The sequence below is a fragment of the Corythoichthys intestinalis genome, chromosome 10, assembly GCF_030265065.1.
Source record: "Corythoichthys intestinalis isolate RoL2023-P3 chromosome 10, ASM3026506v1, whole genome shotgun sequence".
Classification (NCBI taxonomy): domain Eukaryota; kingdom Metazoa; phylum Chordata; class Actinopteri; order Syngnathiformes; family Syngnathidae; genus Corythoichthys; species Corythoichthys intestinalis.
The window spans coordinates 47,505,888-47,523,933 of NC_080404.1; the positions used below are offsets into that span (position 1 = coordinate 47,505,888).

The 18,046-nt window shown below is 39.1% G+C and overlaps 1 protein-coding gene across 6 annotated transcripts in view; it reads left to right on the top strand.

The window, feature by feature from the left end:
- LOC130922947 (Kv channel-interacting protein 2) overlaps positions 1 to 14,419 on the top strand; it is a 311,907-nt gene extending 297,488 nt beyond the window's left edge. For 3 of the 6 annotated variants that reach the window (XM_057848242.1, XM_057848241.1, XM_057848240.1), the window contains 7 exons: positions 5,760 to 5,884; positions 5,981 to 6,050; positions 6,149 to 6,219; positions 7,012 to 7,119; positions 12,770 to 12,874; positions 12,973 to 13,035; positions 13,149 to 14,417. In XM_057848242.1, the coding sequence (XP_057704225.1) occupies positions 5,813 to 5,884; positions 5,981 to 6,050; positions 6,149 to 6,219; positions 7,012 to 7,119; positions 12,770 to 12,874; positions 12,973 to 13,035; positions 13,149 to 13,196 (537 nt within the window). In that variant the 5' untranslated portion in view covers positions 5,760 to 5,812 and the 3' untranslated portion in view covers positions 13,197 to 14,417. Of the gene's footprint in view, positions 1 to 5,759; positions 5,885 to 5,980; positions 6,051 to 6,148; positions 6,220 to 7,011; positions 7,120 to 12,769; positions 12,875 to 12,972; positions 13,036 to 13,148 lie in introns of all 6 variants that reach the window. The other 3 variants (XM_057848238.1, XM_057848239.1, XM_057848237.1) reach the window with 2 other exon arrangements.
- The last annotated feature ends 3,627 nt before the right edge of the window (positions 14,420 to 18,046 follow it).

The window sequence follows — 18,046 nt, forward strand, 5'->3', positions numbered from 1 at the left end:
AAAACCAATAATAAGCATGGAGACGTCATGTCTGATAAAAAAGTGATCTTTCTAACCCTACTCACACCAGCTGTGATAACACATAATCTTGCCACACACATAGCCACAACAAAATGTTCCCACAGCAAACAGATGCAAAAATGTCAGGGACATGACAAAGCCATAACTTTGTACGCCCTGAAATTAATCAAGCTGCCTGACTGGACGCTGAGTTACTAAACCCAGATTGTTTATTGTACAGTTTTGTGGCCATCTGATGTATGTACCATGTCTGAATTTGCGTTTTCAGTTGTATGGCGGATGGGGACTGATAAGCATATGCTTCTTCCCGTCCGCCTTGGTCTTCTTCTTCGGTTCCTTCGGGCAAATCATATCACATTTTGTAATTGTCAATGATTGTAAATGATACCGATGATGATGACAATAAAATTATTCAAATCAAATAAAAAATAATGACCACCAGGAAACAATACTAAGCAACAAATCCTGGTGTTCATTTCAGAATAAATCCAAGAATTTTATGTGCATCCCTCTTTATACATGCTTCTCCCGAGCTCTTGTTTCTTCTCAGTTTGTAGTCAATGCAGGGATCGAAGGGAAACATCTTGTTTTGATGCCTCATTTATTTTGTATTTTAATATTTAATGTTACTTCAGTTCTCAATTTCTGAATAGTATGCTCTGAAATGCATGTATAATTAGTTCTGTTTAAAAGATGACTATATACCCACAAAAATGTCTGGGGGCAGTTCATTGACTCAACATAAGAGGAGGGAGGCTTATGTAGAAGAAAATTAGTGTATTAGTCAAACTGGAGTTGAAAACAAAATAGAAATCACTCTTAGAGAGAAATGCTAGGAAAGAACTGTATAGTACGTGGCAGTCAAATAGCCCTGGTAGATTTCCTAGAAATGAAATATGGACACGCACAATACTGTCTCCATGTAACAAAGATACATCTTGAAACAGAATGGGTAACTTTGCAAGGCGGAGATCTCAACACTTAAATTCAACATGTGCTTCAGATGCTGCTGTTTTGTTCTGCAAAAGAGTCCAAATGGGCTTGTAACTATTGATCGTGTGTGGGCAAGCTTTCTCATGAATTGGGATAATAACAATGAGAGTGTGAGTGTCTTTCTGAGGGTGGCGTTCATGTCTGTCACCTGGCAGCCCTTTGGGGAATGGCACATGAAAGTAGAGGACACTAGTTGAGAAAAATGCTGTTTATGTGCTTATTATCTTTTTCATGCCGTCGTGCCGGTTTTTACTTAATGTGCCTTTAAAGCAAGACGAAGGTTAAGCCTGCAACTGAAATACTGTACGTACAATTAGTTTAGAATGTGGTAAATCCTTAGGAACAATCTCATTGGATCGTAAATCAACAGCGTTCGGGAAAAGATTGGTCTTGTGCTACAACTGGCTCTTGGTGCGGTTACCATTGTCCCTGAGCCACAATTTACTCCACACCCATCATTTTGGTAAAAATGCATTTTTACGCTGTTGAGAGATAGCATCATATTCACTGTATAGACCAGTGGTTCTTAACCTTGCTAAAGGTACCGAACTCCACAAGTTTCAGATGTGGATTCGCCAAACCCTTTGGAATTAGATAATAAAGTTTTTTTTTTTTTTTTTTTTTTTCAAATTCAAAACTGATATATCTAAGCTAGCAAGCTAATAATGTGGATAATTCCCGTTCAAAATTCTTCTCATTCTCATTTGAAAACAGGTCAAAATTTGAGACCACGCTGCCCATTGGTCTGTTGTATTCCCTTATACCAAGTGCGAGTCAACCTTCCACTGAGCAAACCAGTTCCGTCTTGAAGAAATACCCCTCAATGTCGTTATAATTCTCATTTATTGACAAAGATGAAGGAACCCTGAAGAACAAGAAAATAGCTAATTAGCCACAGCATACTAACTTAACTGAATAGAAGAAAACAGAACAAGTACCAACACAATAGATAACATATCTTTCTCTGTACATTTATAAGCCAAAATACAACAAGAGGCACATGATTGACATTAACAGAGAGTAGACTTACAGAAATATGTGTGGAGCACAAATAGCACATAGCAATAGCATAAACGTCTCATACAACTAACAACTCTCCCACTGTTGAGATGAATAACATTACTATGGAACGGCGATGCCCCCTAGCGGCCGGTGGCATTCTCTTCACTTCTCCCATTAGATAGAGGCCTAACAGTTAAACGAAATGGATCCAGCCTGTAAATCGGGAGCAAACCAGTCCGAAACCTGGTCTAAAAAGCCACTTTGCCTAGATATAATCAGCGTACGAAAACAGGGCTCTGCGTTTCTTTACCTTCACCGAACCCCTTAGACTTACTCACTGAACCCCTGGGGTTCGACCGAACCCAGGTCAAGAACCACTGGTATAGACCAATAGTTTAGCTTACTAAAGCATTAAAACGCATGTAAACTGTTTTAAAGCTCAAAAAATTGTATTTATTTTTTTTTTTTTACTTCGGAAGAGAAATTAAATGGGCTTACTCTCAAGCCATTTGTTTCCCTTCTTTGAAAGATGAGTGAAGTTAATTTCCCTCCAAAACTGTGGTAACATGACCAACTTCTATGGTTTTTTTTGGATAATAGTAGTGACACTATACCAGAGGTGGGTCGTAACACGTTACATGTACATTTACATACATGTATTTGATGTTACATTTACTTGAGCAACTTTTTGAGAAAAATGTACTTCTAAGTAGTTTTACAAAGCTATACTTTTTACTTGAGTAGATTTGTGAAGAAAAAAAAGCTACTCTTACTTCTCTGCTTTGGGCTAAACAAAAGTCGTTACATTTTTGCGCTTTATTCTACGTATTAGATTTACTTCTTTTGCCAGCGATGCCAAGAGTAGCTCAACCAGTTTCACCAATGAGATGTCGCAACAATAATCACACGACTCCATTATACCAATCAGATGCAAGCTTGCTGTTCCATGTTCACACGGCCTGTTCAATCATGTGTTGTCTTTAACCATTAAAAAATTAAGTATTTGACATAGAGTTCTGCCCTCAACATGACTTGAAAGCATGGATTTTAAACTCTCTCCCAGTTTTTATTTGGCACTGATTGACCACGGAAAACATGGAGATATGATGCTTTTAATTTCATAATATTAATTATGAAGGAACTACAGTATTCACTATTCAAACTAGGAACTATGTTCTCCACCAGAGGGCACTCATGCTCTTTGGACGAATAATGCTTCATTGATGAATTTTTTTTTTCTTGTGGACATTCAATGATTTTTTTTTTTTTTTTTTTTTTTTGGTGTGTCTTTGGCTGAATGTGGTTATGTAATGGGTTATTGTACTCTACCATTATAACAGTTTATAGAGATAACTAATGCCATAAAATAAAATAAAAAAATCTAACAAAAATCTAAGCAGTTGCTCACAATGTTACTCATTAATATGAACCTAATTAATTGATAGGCTAAATGTTTGATGCAAAATAAATATGTATTGACTTATACTAACTTTCAAACTGCAAATTTATAATGTCTTTATCTTATATTTTTTCTTAAATTTAGTCGAATAATTTTCTCCATCTTGTTTTGAGTTTTAAAGGCTAGTTAACAGATTAATGTGTCAGATTCTTCCACTTATTTTAAGTAAATATTACTACAGTATATGTTCTATTAAATATTAAATATACAAACGTTTTGCTTAAAATAGGTGTTAGGCTTATTTTCAGTGAGGTATTTTTGTTATTTCAAGAAATCTAAGTGAGTAAAATTTTCTTGAAGCACTGGCAGATAATTTCACTTATTTCTAGTAGATTTACACTGAAAACAAAGTCCCCCCCCCCCCCCCAGTTTTAAGGAGGTGAGGTTTTGCAGTGCATATGTATTGGTTTAGGTCAGAGGTCACGGAACCGCGGACCTCGGTCCGGTTCCGGACCCCCAAGCCGTCTGGACCGGATCTCAAGTTGTCCGGACTAATACACGTTGCAACAACAAAAGTCATCTTTTTCTGCGGGTTTGCAGAGTGGAGGTGGGCAACAAACAGAAACCTTAGCGGTGACGCGTGTGAGCCAGCCAATGGGAGTGAAGCATTTAAAAGTTATTTTTAGAACAGCATGTCTCACACTCGTTTTCCAGACTCCGCGGAGTGACAGCCAAAAACTGAGCCGAATGAAGTTGGAGGAAGATGCGAAAAGGCACGGCAAATGGCATGCTCGAAACTACGCAAGATTGATGCAGAAAACGGAGTGTTTAAGGAGGAGTAGACCAACACATTTTTGTTCATGTTACCTGGCGGCAGCACAAGACCGCTATGCCTCATGTGTTCAGAGACGGTGTTCTGCCAAAATCTGCTACATCGGCAAAACGTCCTACATTAGTCGAATTTGACACCCAAAGTACTACCATGTGCGCTAAACTTGTTTTGTTTGGATGCATACAGGCAGAACATCCTAAAAATACCTTTAAAAAATACTTAAATGCTGTTATACCTAATAAGGACGGTTTAAATAGCTAATGTGGTCAACTGCTTCAAAGCTAGCACAAAAAACTACAATGGTTAAAAGTTTGAGAGGGTAATACATGCAAAAAGTATTTTTGAGGCAATGAAAAAGGTTCTAAAAAACTAAATAAAAACAAAAATAGTGAGTACTCGCCGCTTCTGACTGATGTGCGCATGCGTTCGCATGCTTGCGCAAGCGCTGAGCGTTGTGTAGACGTTTCGCCGTGTAGTAAGGAATGGCCGAACAACGGTAGTGCTTGTAAAAAGCAGCAATTTGAAAAGGCACTATGAGACGAAGCACGCAGCTTTTTTGCAAAGTTTCTCTATGAACTCTGACACCCGTTCTCAAAAAATAGCGGAATTAAGGGTTCAATATGATCGCTTTATTATTTATTACAAATTAATTAATTATTATTTTTCATTACTTACTATAAATTTATTTTTTATATTTACATTTTTGAATGTTGTAATTATCAGCATGGCCCCGTAAAGATACGTTTGTATTTTTGGGGAAAAAAGAAGCATTAAAAATATTTCCGGACCCGAGATTGTTGTAATTTTGTAATTTCGGACCCAGAGGATTTTTAATTCATGACCCCTGGTCTAGGTGGTACACGGTTTGATTTAAAGCTTTGTTTTCAAAAGCTACTAAAGAAACATTTTGAAAACTTCCAGAATAAGTGTCTGGCTGTGAAAATCTGTGTGTGGAGGGAGGGAGGGGGTCATGTCATCAGCCAATCAAACTTAAGTTTGGGGGGAGAGGTGGACTAATACATTCAGCAAGTGAAAAGGGGTCAATGTAAGTCTGAACATATTGAAAGTACTGTAATTCACTTAATAATGGTAGAGTTAATTGTATCCTTACAACGTGGGAAGACAATCTTAATTACCTACTGTATATAATTGAAGTCATTATATAATGGTAAATGGCTACAAATAAGGTTGCGTGAAAGTTGGTGGGGACAATTTGAGCATCCTGAAAAGTTGGTAGTGTTATGTCCCACTGTCCCTATGCAAACCTACGCCCTTGCTATATGGATATCTGCCTTCAAATGTGTTTATCACAGTCTACTCCCATCATTATTGGACCATTATTTCCTCCCCCTCAACTTGCTCTAAAACTTGGTTTGAGCTCTGTTTCAAAGTGTTTAATTAATCTGGAACCTTAGGTGGTCATCGTACTGTAACAAGACTTCACCTCAACATGAGATGCGCTCACGCGTGCGATGATGCTAAGGCGAGTGTGTATGTGTGTCCCTCATGCAGACAGTGTAGAAGATGACTTTGAGCTCTCCACCGTGTGCCATCGACCGGAAAGCATGGACAAGCTGCAGGAGCAGACAAAGTTCTCCAAGAAGGAACTTCAGGTTCTCTACAGGGGCTTCAAGAATGTAAGAGTGCAAAGAGAAAAAAAGTCCAATAATAAATAGGATTGATGCAATTATTCATTTTTCTATCTTGATTCATCGGCTCTTTTTGTTTGCTAGGAATGTCCAAGCGGTGTAGTGAATGAGGAGAACTTTAAGAACATCTACTCCCAGTTTTTTCCTCAGGGAGGTGAGGCGAGGCACACTGTAAATGATCTAGTGATCCACCAACATTCTTGATGTTGGAGGGTGTTGCACTTGAAGAACTTGTGTGCTGTGTTTTTGCAGATTCAAGTACGTATGCACACTTCCTCTTTGAAGCCTTCGACACTGACAAGAACGGCTCCGTTAGTTTTGAGGTGATCTCCGTATTCTTTTCTATCAGGAGCCCTTTAGCATATACAGTGATCCCTCGCTACTTCAGGCTTCAAACTTCGTGCTCTCAGTCCATAGCGGATTTCTTTTTCAATTTGAAAAAAAAAAAAAAGATGAGCTGTCCTGAGCCGATCGCGTAGTCTCCCTCTCCCTCCATCCCTTCCTCTCCCTGCTCGTTGTTGGTCAGGCAGTGAGTGTACTACAGTTGCGTGTTAAACTTAACAATGATTGACAAACTTTGATGTTTGAATTTGCCAGAGAACTGAGCTTCAAAGCGCTGCATGCGTCAATCATTGTTTAACTTGTTAAACAGTTGCTGTGACAACTCATTGTGTGTAACTGAGCAGCTTTGGATTTGAGTGGACTCACTCAATTAAGCATTGAATAAAGCCAAACATTTTTCTGCTTTATTTCTGTTTAAAAAAAAAATTGGGTGGGACAGTAACATGCTTATAACTTATCATAATTATTACATTTGAAGTGCTTAAAAAACATTTATTAAAAAATATATTTACATTAAAAAAAATGTAATTATATTTTGGGGAAAAAAAGTGAATAAAACATATCTTATATACATATATATCTTTCCAATGCTAAATCTTAATGAATACATTGAATACAAAAAAAAAAAAAAAAATGGAGGCGCTATTTTGCGGTTTTTCACTTATCGCGGCGGGTTCTAGTCCCCATTAACCACAAAAAACGAGGGATCACTGCACTCTAAGCATGTTGTTATTGGTGTATTATCCACACTAAGATATTTCCTCCTGTGTCAGGACTTTGTGTATGGCCTGTCCATCATCTTGAGAGGGACCATTAACGACCGCTTAAACTGGGCATTTAACCTGTACGACCTGAACAAGGATGGCTGCATCACCAAGGATGTCAGTTTGACCCTCCCCTCTTTTTAAAATTATTTAATTCCACTGATTGTCATTAACATGAGTTTTATGTTATGCAAAGTAGTCTGCTACAATACTTTACTAATATTTCCATTTGGCAGAGCTGATTGTCAAATGATTTATTGTGGAATTTGTATTCATTATTCATTCATATATATTTTTTATTAACAAGCTTAAAAAAACAGATTTGGCAGAAATGTTTGCTATCTCTGTTGGCCCCTTTATTGCATTTTCATAGTTCCTAGGTTGTTTAATCATGTCATTAATTTTTTTGTTCAGCCAACGTATAATATTGTTTGCAGAACTACTTGCATGATACATCATTGATTTATCCATCCATATCCATCCATTTGTCCATTATTTTCATTGATTTATAAGAGTGAAAATATACACGTTTTATTTTGTTCTCTTAAATTCATGTTGGCCCATTTTTCATAATTCTGCGATGCTGATAGTGATTTTTTATATAGGTACTTAATTACTAATGTACTGTAACTATGATGTAGTTATTTTATCATGAGTGCTACATGACTGATTATGTCATTATATGTTTATCATCATAATAGACATATAATATGGGGAGAGGAAAAACATACACAGTATATTAAAAAAACCTATGCCTCTTACCCCTCGTGGGGTGGTATCTGTGTCATCCTCAAGCTCGGGTCCTCTACCAGAGACCTGGGAGATTAAGGGTTCTGCACAGTATTTTAGCTGTTCCTAAGACTGAGGCTTCAGATGTTGCCCCTAGGATTTCTCCCAGTTTGGAGGTTACTGCCCCCGAGTACTCCCACTGCCACGTGAACAGTGTTGTTAATCTTACTTTAAAAAATTAATTAATTACAGTTACAAATTACTTCTCCCAAAAAATAATTCCGTTAGTAACTCAGTTATCTGAATATAAGAGTAATTAGTTACTTCTCAAAAAAAAAAAAAAAAAAAAAAAAAAAAAAAAAGAACAGGTCACACAATGTGAAGTTTAAAGCGTTTTTGGGACAATTGGCCCAAGCCCAATTCTTTACCCTAAACTAGACACAGAGTATTGCGGATATTGCGATAACTAGATACTAACCTTTGCTATGTGTGGAAGTCATTTAATGTTTTGAATCAACCGTTAAAGTTGTTAAAATTGCTCCCGTTATTGCATTAGTTCCCTTCTGTCTACTTTCGACATGTGTAAGTTTTAAAACTGTTTCATCATTTAAAGATAGATTTAAGTCATGATTTTGCTGATTTAGGAGCATTTTAGATAAAAACACTTAGGTTCGCTCGGAAGTTTCTCTACAACAGAGCCTTTCTGAAAGGTCTACTGCTTTAAGATGGCGGCTGTTTACTAACGCATTTAGCTCTTTATACATGTTGCTAATGCTGCCGTGTCTGTTATTTTCATCTAGTTCTATATTATGTGATATCTACCGTAGCATCATGTGGGCGTAGTTTGTAGGCTATCGGCTACAGTCAGGTATTATTGGAGCCACCTAGCATCGCGTTTGCAACGGCGTCCCAACTCCCTTGCCTCCTCCCCACTCCTGTTCTGCTCTCTCGTCTCCGTGAGACTGTCTCTCTCAGACTTTTCTCGCATCATTCAACCAACATAGTAACGCATAGTAACGCACGCCTTTCCACTTCAGTAACGGTAACAACGTTGTCAAGATGAGAAAAGTAATTAATTAGATTAAATCACTACTGAAAAAAATAACGCCGTTTGTAACGCTGTTATATTCTAACTAGAGCTGAAACGAGTACTCGAGCAACTCGAGTAACTCGAGTTTCAAAAATGATCCGAGTAATTTTATTCACCTCGAGTAATCGTTTATTTTGACAGCTCTAAGCATCACGTTTTGCTCGGACTACTTTTAATGCGGGACAACGCGCTGTCACGTGCGGAGAGGAAGAAGGGGGAAAAAAAAAACTTACTGCAGCCGACAGCCGCCACAAACGACGCCGACGTTGCTAAATACTAGGCCGCACGATGCTACGTTGGTACAGGTAGCGTCTCATGCGTCTCATAGAGATCACATGTATGTTGAACTAGATGCTATATGGCAGACTCGGCCGCGTCTGGGCAGCTTTAGTAAACAGCCGCCATCTTAAAGCAGTACAGCGCTAAGCGCTAATAAAGAGCGCTAAGCGCTAATAAATAAGTTACTGTTCTGAAGTAACGTTAGCCCTGCGGAGGGCTAGGTTTCTATTAATTATGACCACTGTCGATGCTTGGCTAACGTGTCTTACATACAGGCTTTAACATAACATAGCATTGTGGAGTGATGAGGGTGTAAAATAAAAACTTAATCATGCTAACTATCAATTTTAGCTCAGTAGTCATTGCTGGATAAAACACCAAGTAGCACTGGTGCTAATGTGCTCCAATACAGCCTGTATCATACATTTATTTTGAACACTGCAAAAACTCAAAATCCTATCAGGACTTGCAGTTTAGACTAACTTAAAACTTAACTAGAACTTAAAAATGGCTTGACACAAAGAGAAATTCAATTGAAAGACGTGGGAAAAAATCCAAACTTTTAAGTGATGTGTGTTATCAAGCGTAACGGCATTTTTAGGTAAGATATATATATATTTTTTTGTAATAAGATCTAAAGTTTTTTGAGTGAAAGCAGTGAATTAGTCTTTTTTTTTTTTTTTTTTCTAGTTACATCTGAGATGCAATTGTTGGCTGTTTTCAACAATATACATCGAAAATAAAGACATTGATTGACTGAAAATGGTTCAAAATTAGATGAAATGTCTTGTTTTCTCACGTATATTTATAATTGCTCTTCACCTAAAAATATATTTGTTTTATCCGATTACTCGATTAATCGATAGAATTTTCAGTCGATTACTCGATTACTAAAATATTCGATAGCTGCAGCCCTAATTCTAACGCCGTTATTAACAGCCCTGCACGTGAAGCACATTAGCCTTCAACTTCCACACACACTTCAACTGGTCTTTCAGCCCTTGGTACTTCTCCACCTTCTCGAGTTTCTTCTTTATGTTGGCATCAGCTGGTATTGCCACACCCATCACTTCCAATGGCTTCTAGTCTTTGTCAACCACCATGGTGTCTGGTCGGTTAGCCTGTTTGTCAGTCAGGAACCTAAAGTTTTTACCTACCTTAAATTTTGTGTAAAGTGACGGATGATGGTCACATAAATGAGGAATCATGTTGGAGGTGTTGCCTGCACGTCAGCTGTCCTTTCTCCTCTTAGCCGCAGCCATCTGTTTCTTTTCGGTAGCTGAAATACTCCTATACAAGACTTGACTTTTTTGAGGGGGTTTTGAAAAAGCTCAGGTGTAGTTTCTACAGCGACACACTGTCACCGACAGAGCAAAAACCGGGGGAGGGGTGAGCGCTGCTGCTCCAAGCCATTTCTCGCTGCATTTTTGGGACAGAAAAATTAGCCAATACCGTTCAACGGTATGATGGAAAATGATAGTGGTTTTCAAACCTTGACGTTTTCATACCACGGCAAATGTTAAAACCGGTAACTGGCACATCCCTACTTGGAACAAATGTTCCTGTATACCATACCAGCAACTTAGTTGTGCCTCTCCATGTGCGCTGATCCAGCTAGCATCTTACACCCTACGATGTGCTATCTCTGGAGCGTCTTTGCATAGCCTGCACCTCGGGTCTGATCTGCTCTGATAGATCTTGGCCTCTACGACCCTTTTACTTAGGGCCTGTTCTTGTGCAGCACTGCAACCATGATTAGAGCCTCTGTGCTGTCTGTAAGTCCAGTGCAATCAATTTACCGTAATTTTCAGACAATAAGCCGCTACTTTTTCCCCTCGTTTTGAATCCTGTGGATTATAGTCCAGTGCAGATTATTTCCTGATTTATTTCATTTAACAGGTAACACATTATTTGACAGCAGCGTCATAAGAATGATAATAAAAAGAATTTTGTCTCTAACTGTATTTATGTCTAGTCCGGACACTTAATGACATCTGTCATAAACATTTATTAATGCTCATGACAGTGTCATGTCATAATTATGACGGCCTTATGACAGTCTTAAGACGCCACTGTCAAATAAAGTGTTACCGGTAATATCTTTTGGTGTAAATATGCCATAAAACAGTGAGGACAGGTACGGTTTATATTCTGGCGCATCTTATCAATGGACAAATGTCGTTTTCGTGTCAAATTTGGTGGGGGCGGCTTATAGTCAGGTGCGCCTCTTAGTCCGAAAATTTCAGTGTATATATATTTAAAATAAAATTGAGAGCATGAACTACTTGAAGTATTTCCAACAATCATTACAGATGTACTAAACTGATGAAACATGCCATTTATTTACTTCAGAAGAGACCATTTTTTATTAGTTTGCATAAGATTTTACAGCAGACACAGACTGGTATTCATTTGAGATAAAAAATAAAATAATAAAATAAAATAGTATATATATATATATATATATATATATATATATATATATATATATATTAGAGGTGTGCATCGGCACTGACCTCACGATTCGATTCGATTACGATTCGGAGGGCCACGATTCGATTCGATTCGATTCGATTAAGAGGGCCACGATTCGATTCGGTTCGATTCGGCAATGCATCACGATGCATTAAAGCCTGGGATGCATTAAAATGCTAAAGCAAAGCATATTTTTCGTGAATCATGAGGCAACACAAGCGGTCAGACATTAAACACCTTTTTATAGGCTCTTGTGTCATTCCTGGTTGTAGTTAAATGAAAATAGTAATATATATAAAAATAATAAAAAAAACATCACAGCATTTAATTAGTGCTTTGAATGAGACCAGGGCTTTCTTTTTTTTTTTTCTACACACACTAGCAGTCTTTCATTTTTTACACACCGCATAAGTTTGGTCAAGTTTCCCACCAACCTCATAGAAGCCAAAATGTCTCCATATGCCTGCTTTCAATGTCTTTGGTGCGTCAGTAATCTTTCGCGCTTCCTCTTTCACCGCTTCAGCCATTGTTAGTATGTCTTATCTCTGCTTTCTTGAGTGCCACTGCGCAATTGCGCATGTCTGTGACGTTACTCCCGTGAGGAAACAGATTTGAGTTCCTCGTCCCCCCTGCATTGCTTGTACAATAGCTCCCTCTACAGGTAAACATGAGAATAATAATACAAATGTGGAAACCAAATCCATTGCATCACTGGAAGATTTTTGAACGGACTTATATATTTTAATATGTGCTGAATCGATTCGGCTTGTTGCCCGCATCGAATCGCATCGTCCATGGCCCGCATCGGGATGCATCGCCACATCGATTATTGTTGACACCAGTAATATATATATATATATATATATATATATATATTATATATATATGCATTGTATGGTAATAAACATTTTATAGCGTGTGTAAAAGTTATTTAAAAACATGTGGGAATTTACTGCCATCTGTTGATGAATGCTTTGATGTGCACCAAAGCTTTATTATTATTTTTTTTTTTGTCCGTATTTTTTATTTTAATTTGTTAGGCAAAGAATGAATAATATAGAGAGTCAAGTAGTGCATTATACCTGTGGGAGAATATAGTTAATAGTTAATAGTTATAGTTAAGTTACATAGCTTCTTAAGCACTCTAATTTAGTTTTAAATCTGGGCTCATTCATGATACTGTACTCTTTGCAGGAGATGCTGGACATCATGAGGTCCATCTACGACATGATGGGGAAGTACACGTATCCCACTATGCAGGACGATGCTCCCAGAGACCATGTAGAGAGCTTTTTCCAGGTCAACAAACAAACAAATGAGAAATATTGCGAATGTACACCAGTAGTTATGAGGTGATTAAAACTCTAGTGGCTGCTGTTTTTTTTTTTTTCTTTCAGAAAATGGATAGAAATAAAGATGGAGTGGTTACTATAGAGGAATTCATCGAGTCATGTAAAAAGGTAAAGCACAGATAGTGAAATAGACTTGTTGAAAATCACTGATGTAATGAGATATGTAGATGAATAAATCAGTAGATTCGCATCTTCATCCTAAAAATTTTTTTTTTCCTCAGGATGAGAATATCATGCAGTCCATGCAGCTCTTTGACAATGTCATCTAAGGACCAGGAAGGGTGCTGGTCCCAGGGTTGAGGGGAAATGAATCAGGGTTAAGAGATGGCGTGCCTGTGTGTGTATGTGTGTGGAGCTCCTCTGAATGGGAAGCAACAGTCCACAGTGAAGCAATCGTGGAAGTCCTTTCCCCATCGAGCAGTGTGGAGGAACACAAGGAAGAGAAGGCAAGCAGCAGCTCACAGACACAACTAAAAACTCAATGCCCGTCTCCCCGTCAACCTTCTCTATTCCCACTTCTCGTCTTGGTGGAATAGTGGCGATCCAAGGCGCTTTCCTCCCAAAACCTCATCACTTCGATGCTGATCCTGACTTTTTGCATGTAGAGCCACTGTGAAATAACCAAATCTGACGCACAAAGACCTTCTCAAAGATTGAAAGGCCCGACCTCTAACAGAACTGATTTTAAAATCGCATGATGATGTCACTTATATCTGGCGATGACATTATTCCCAAAGTCTGCTTGTCCGTCCGCTGTTCCCTGGTCATCCACAGGTGCCTCACCCCTGCAAAGTGCATGTGCAACATGACTGACAGTGTCCTCTCCATCTTGCCTATCAAGAGGATTCGACTGGGAACAACACCCTTCTTCAAGAGTGGAATTCTGCTCGAATGAGTACTGGCCTTCCAGACCTTTTCTCTCTCAACTCTAGGTGTCTGCTTACCCGCCCCAGTGGTTTTAGCCTTTAATGAGACATTTGTGGGGAGTGTAATAGACTGCAGGCTGTGTTTGTGAACTTGTGATCAGATGAGTCACGTGATTATAGCAGGGTCTTTTTAAAAATAATAATAAATTGGCAGGTTTTCAGTGTGTGAGGCAGACTGGGGGACATCAGAGGAGAATATACAGTGGAACCTACAAGGTCAAATGCCGTAAAAGGCAGTTTGAAATTCAAGTGAATTATAATAGGGTGAATAGCAATGGCTCAAAAGTCAACAAAACCATAGGGCATTTCAGCTAATAGTGTTTTGATTTTTATTTAACATTTAGTTTATATACCAGTACTTACATACAGTACATTGCAATAATGTGTATTTCAAATGCCACTACTAAATACAGGTAGTCCCCGGTTTACGAACAAGTTCCGTTCCTGCACTGGCGATGTAACGTGGATTTCCGTGTAAACTGGAATTAACCCTTTAAATACCTCAAAACACCTTCCCCCCAAAAAAACCTATCCAAAAACAAAAGTATTGGAACCCCGGCAATTCTGTCAGATAATGCTCAATTTCTCCCAGAAAATGATTGCAATTACAAATGCTTTGGTTGTAGTATCTTCATTTATTTTTCTTGCAATGAAAAAGCACAGAAGAAAATGAAAAAAAATTACATCATCATCCTACACAAAACTGCAAAAATGGGCCAGACCAAAGTATTGGCACCCTTTGAAAAATCATGTGATGCTTATCTAATTTGTGTAATTAACAGCACCTGTTACTTACCTGTGGCCAGTGTTGGGCACGTTACTTTAAAAAAGTAATTAGTTATACCTACTCACTACTTCTTCCAAAAAGTAACTGAGTTAGTAACTGAATTACTCTTTAGTAAAAGTAACTAGTTACCTGCAGTGTTGGGCACGTTACTTTAAAAAAGTAATTAGTTATATTACTCACTACTTCTTCCAAAAAGTAACTGAGTTAGTAACTGAATTACTCTATAGTAAAAGTAACTAGTTACCAGGGAAAGTAACTATATCCGTTACTTTAAAAAGAACTTGTTGTATGTCAAAGAATTTGAAATTTTCTGAGCAGTATTCGAGTCAGTGGAATAGAGAAGAACAGACAGGTAGTTAACTTAGGTGCTTCAGCAGATTTGAATTGCTTACCACAGATGTCGACTAAAGCTTTGCCCCGGGACATAAATTACACATTACATGCAGGTTCTTTCCTTTAATTTCGACAAACTTGAAATAGTGTCTATATCTCCACCTCTTAAAGGACAATTTTTCTTCTGAATGCTCTGTCATCCCGACCCTGTGCATCTGTTTTGCGTATGTGTGTTTGCCGCACGCGCTGTTCCAGTTTGCTTGTGATATCACCGGCTCTAATTGGCTTACCACGACACATGACTCTAAACCTCAGCCAATCACAATCACTTCCATCGCATCTCTCGAGGGGATGCATTTAGGTAGGCTCGTTTCCCGGCAATTCACGTCACCTTCAAAGCGCCAGGTGTCCTCAAGATGGAAGCAGAATTATCGCTGGCTGACAGTGGGAGATGGGAACGAGGCTAGCATCAGGTGTAGCAAACACAGAAACGTTACCAAACTTTGGAAAGCATTGTCTAATTGAATGAGCAGGGACAGACAGCTTGGAGTCAGAAGTACGTGCGCTATTCTCGAACCTGAACGCACCCCAAGTCTTGGATGACAAATCAACAGAGCAGACAGTCGACTCGACACGGCTGGTAGTTTCTTCAATTTATTCAGAGTAAGTAACGCACCGCTTTTGACCGTCAGTAACGGCAACGGCGTTGTAACGGCGGAAAAATTAGTTAGATTACCCCGTTACTGAAATAATAACGCCGTTATGTAACGGCGTTACTCCCAACACTGGTTACCAGGGAAAGTAACTATTTCTGTTACTTTAAAAAGAAGTTGTTGTATGTCAATTTGAAATTTTCTGAACAGTATTCGAGTCAGTTACAGACAGACAGGTAGTTGTGTTATAGAACCTTGTAATATTTATTGCACCTCACCAGCAACAGATTTATCTTACATTTGAAGTGCAACAAAAATAAACAGATTTGAATTGCTTACCACAGATGTCGACAAAAGCTTTGCCCCGGGACATAAATTACACTTTACATGCACGTTCTTTCCTTTAATTTCGACCAACTTGAAATAGCGTTTATATCGCCACCTCGTAAAGGACAAATTTTCCTCTGAATGCTCTGCCATCATATCCCTCTGCATCTGTTTTGCGTGTGTGTGTTTGCCGCACGCGCTGTTCCGGTTTGTGTGTGAAAACACCGGCTCAGAAGTACGTGCGCTATTGGGCTCGAGCATTTACGTCACAGAATGGGGGATCACGTGAGATTTGACAACGACGCAGCCATATTGGAAGCAGGTCTGGCTCGCGGGACATTAAACTTGCCAGTTCGATAAAGAGACAAACTTGTTACTAAGGCGAAGAACAGATATGTGATCAAACTTAAGGATGTGAACAATGTTGACCCTTACGAGCAAGCCGATGACAAATGGAGTAAAGATGTTGGCGGGCTTCCACAATTACGCGAAATGGACATTCTGCTGTATTTATTGCTTGGTGTATGTTATTAAACTCATCAGCGATTCCGAAATTACAAATAGCTACAAACAGTTTTGCTGCGGATGGGTGCAGGACCTGCACATTATGACCGTATCAAACGGCAACTGCATCGTTCTCGCAAAGGTAGGCTATGTGTGTTTACTATTTTCATCGCCATGAACCTGAACGCACCCAAAGTCTTGAATGACAAATAAACAGAGCAGAGTAGACTCGCTACGGTTGGTAGGTAGTTTCTTCAATTTATTCAAAGTAAGTAACGCACCGCTTTTGACCGTCAGTAATGGTAACGGCGTTGTAACGGCGGAAACAATAATTAGTTAGATTACCCCGTTTAGAAAAAAATAACGCTTTTATGTACCGGCGTTATATTTATAACGGCGTTATTCCCAACACTGCACATAACAGGTGGTGGCAATAACTAAATCACACTTGCAGCCAGTTAAAATGGATTAAAGTTGACTCAACATCTGTCCTGTATCCTTGTGTACCACATTGAGCATGGAGAAAAGAAAGAAGACCAAAGAACTGTCTGAGAACTTGAGAAGCAAAATTGTGAGGAAGCATGGGCAATGTCAAGGCTAGAAGTCCATCTCCAAAGACCTAAATGTTCCTGTGTCTACAGTGCACAGTGTCATCAATAAGTGTAAAGCCCATGGCACTGTGGCTAACCTCCCTAGATGTGGACGGAAAAGAAAAATTACGAGAGATTTCAACGAAAGATGTGCAGATGGTAGCCTGGTACTCCAGACTCACCGCTGTTCCAGCTATTGAGTCTGGCCACCATTAAGCGGATAAAATTTCCAGGGCGGAGCAAGCCACAGCAAACAGATAGCGGAGTGGACCAATCAGCGACGGGCGGGACGGGGGACTTGCGCGCGGAAGTAAACATACGAGGAGAGCGGAGTTTATTCAACATGGCTAGCATGAGACAGACTGTTGTCAATGACTTGTGTCGATGTGTTTTTGGTCATTTAAAACTTGGAATATATTCTCGGCTCTCCTGTTCGCCATTTGTGTTGTTGTGGAGACGACTCCCGACGCGGAAGAGTGACGTTGCTCGTTAAGAACACGTCACGCAAATAAACGAATCTGATTTGTCGATTGATTTTGTACTGGCTCGAGAGGCCGTTAATGGGCTGGGTCCCAGACTACACTCTCAGTGTTTGAAAAACACAGGGAGAACAGTCTGGCCGTGCCAGGCCATGCAGATGGTGGATAAAGAACCTCGACTAACATCCAAACAAATTCAAGCTGTCCTGCAGTCCAAGGGTACAACAGTTTCAACCAGCACTATACGTCGGCGTCTGAATGAAAAAGGGACTCTATGGTAGGATACCCAGGAAGACCCCATTTCTGACCCAGAGACATAAAAAAGCCAGGCTGGAGTTTGCCAAAACTTATCTGAGGAATCCAAAAATGTTTTGGAAGAATGTTCTCTGGTCAGATGAGGCCAAAGTAGAGCTTTTTGGGAAAAGGCATCAACATAAGAGTTTATAGTGAAAAAAATGAGACCTTCAAAGAATAAAACACGGTCCCCACAGGCAAACATAGCAGGGGTTCCCTGATGTTT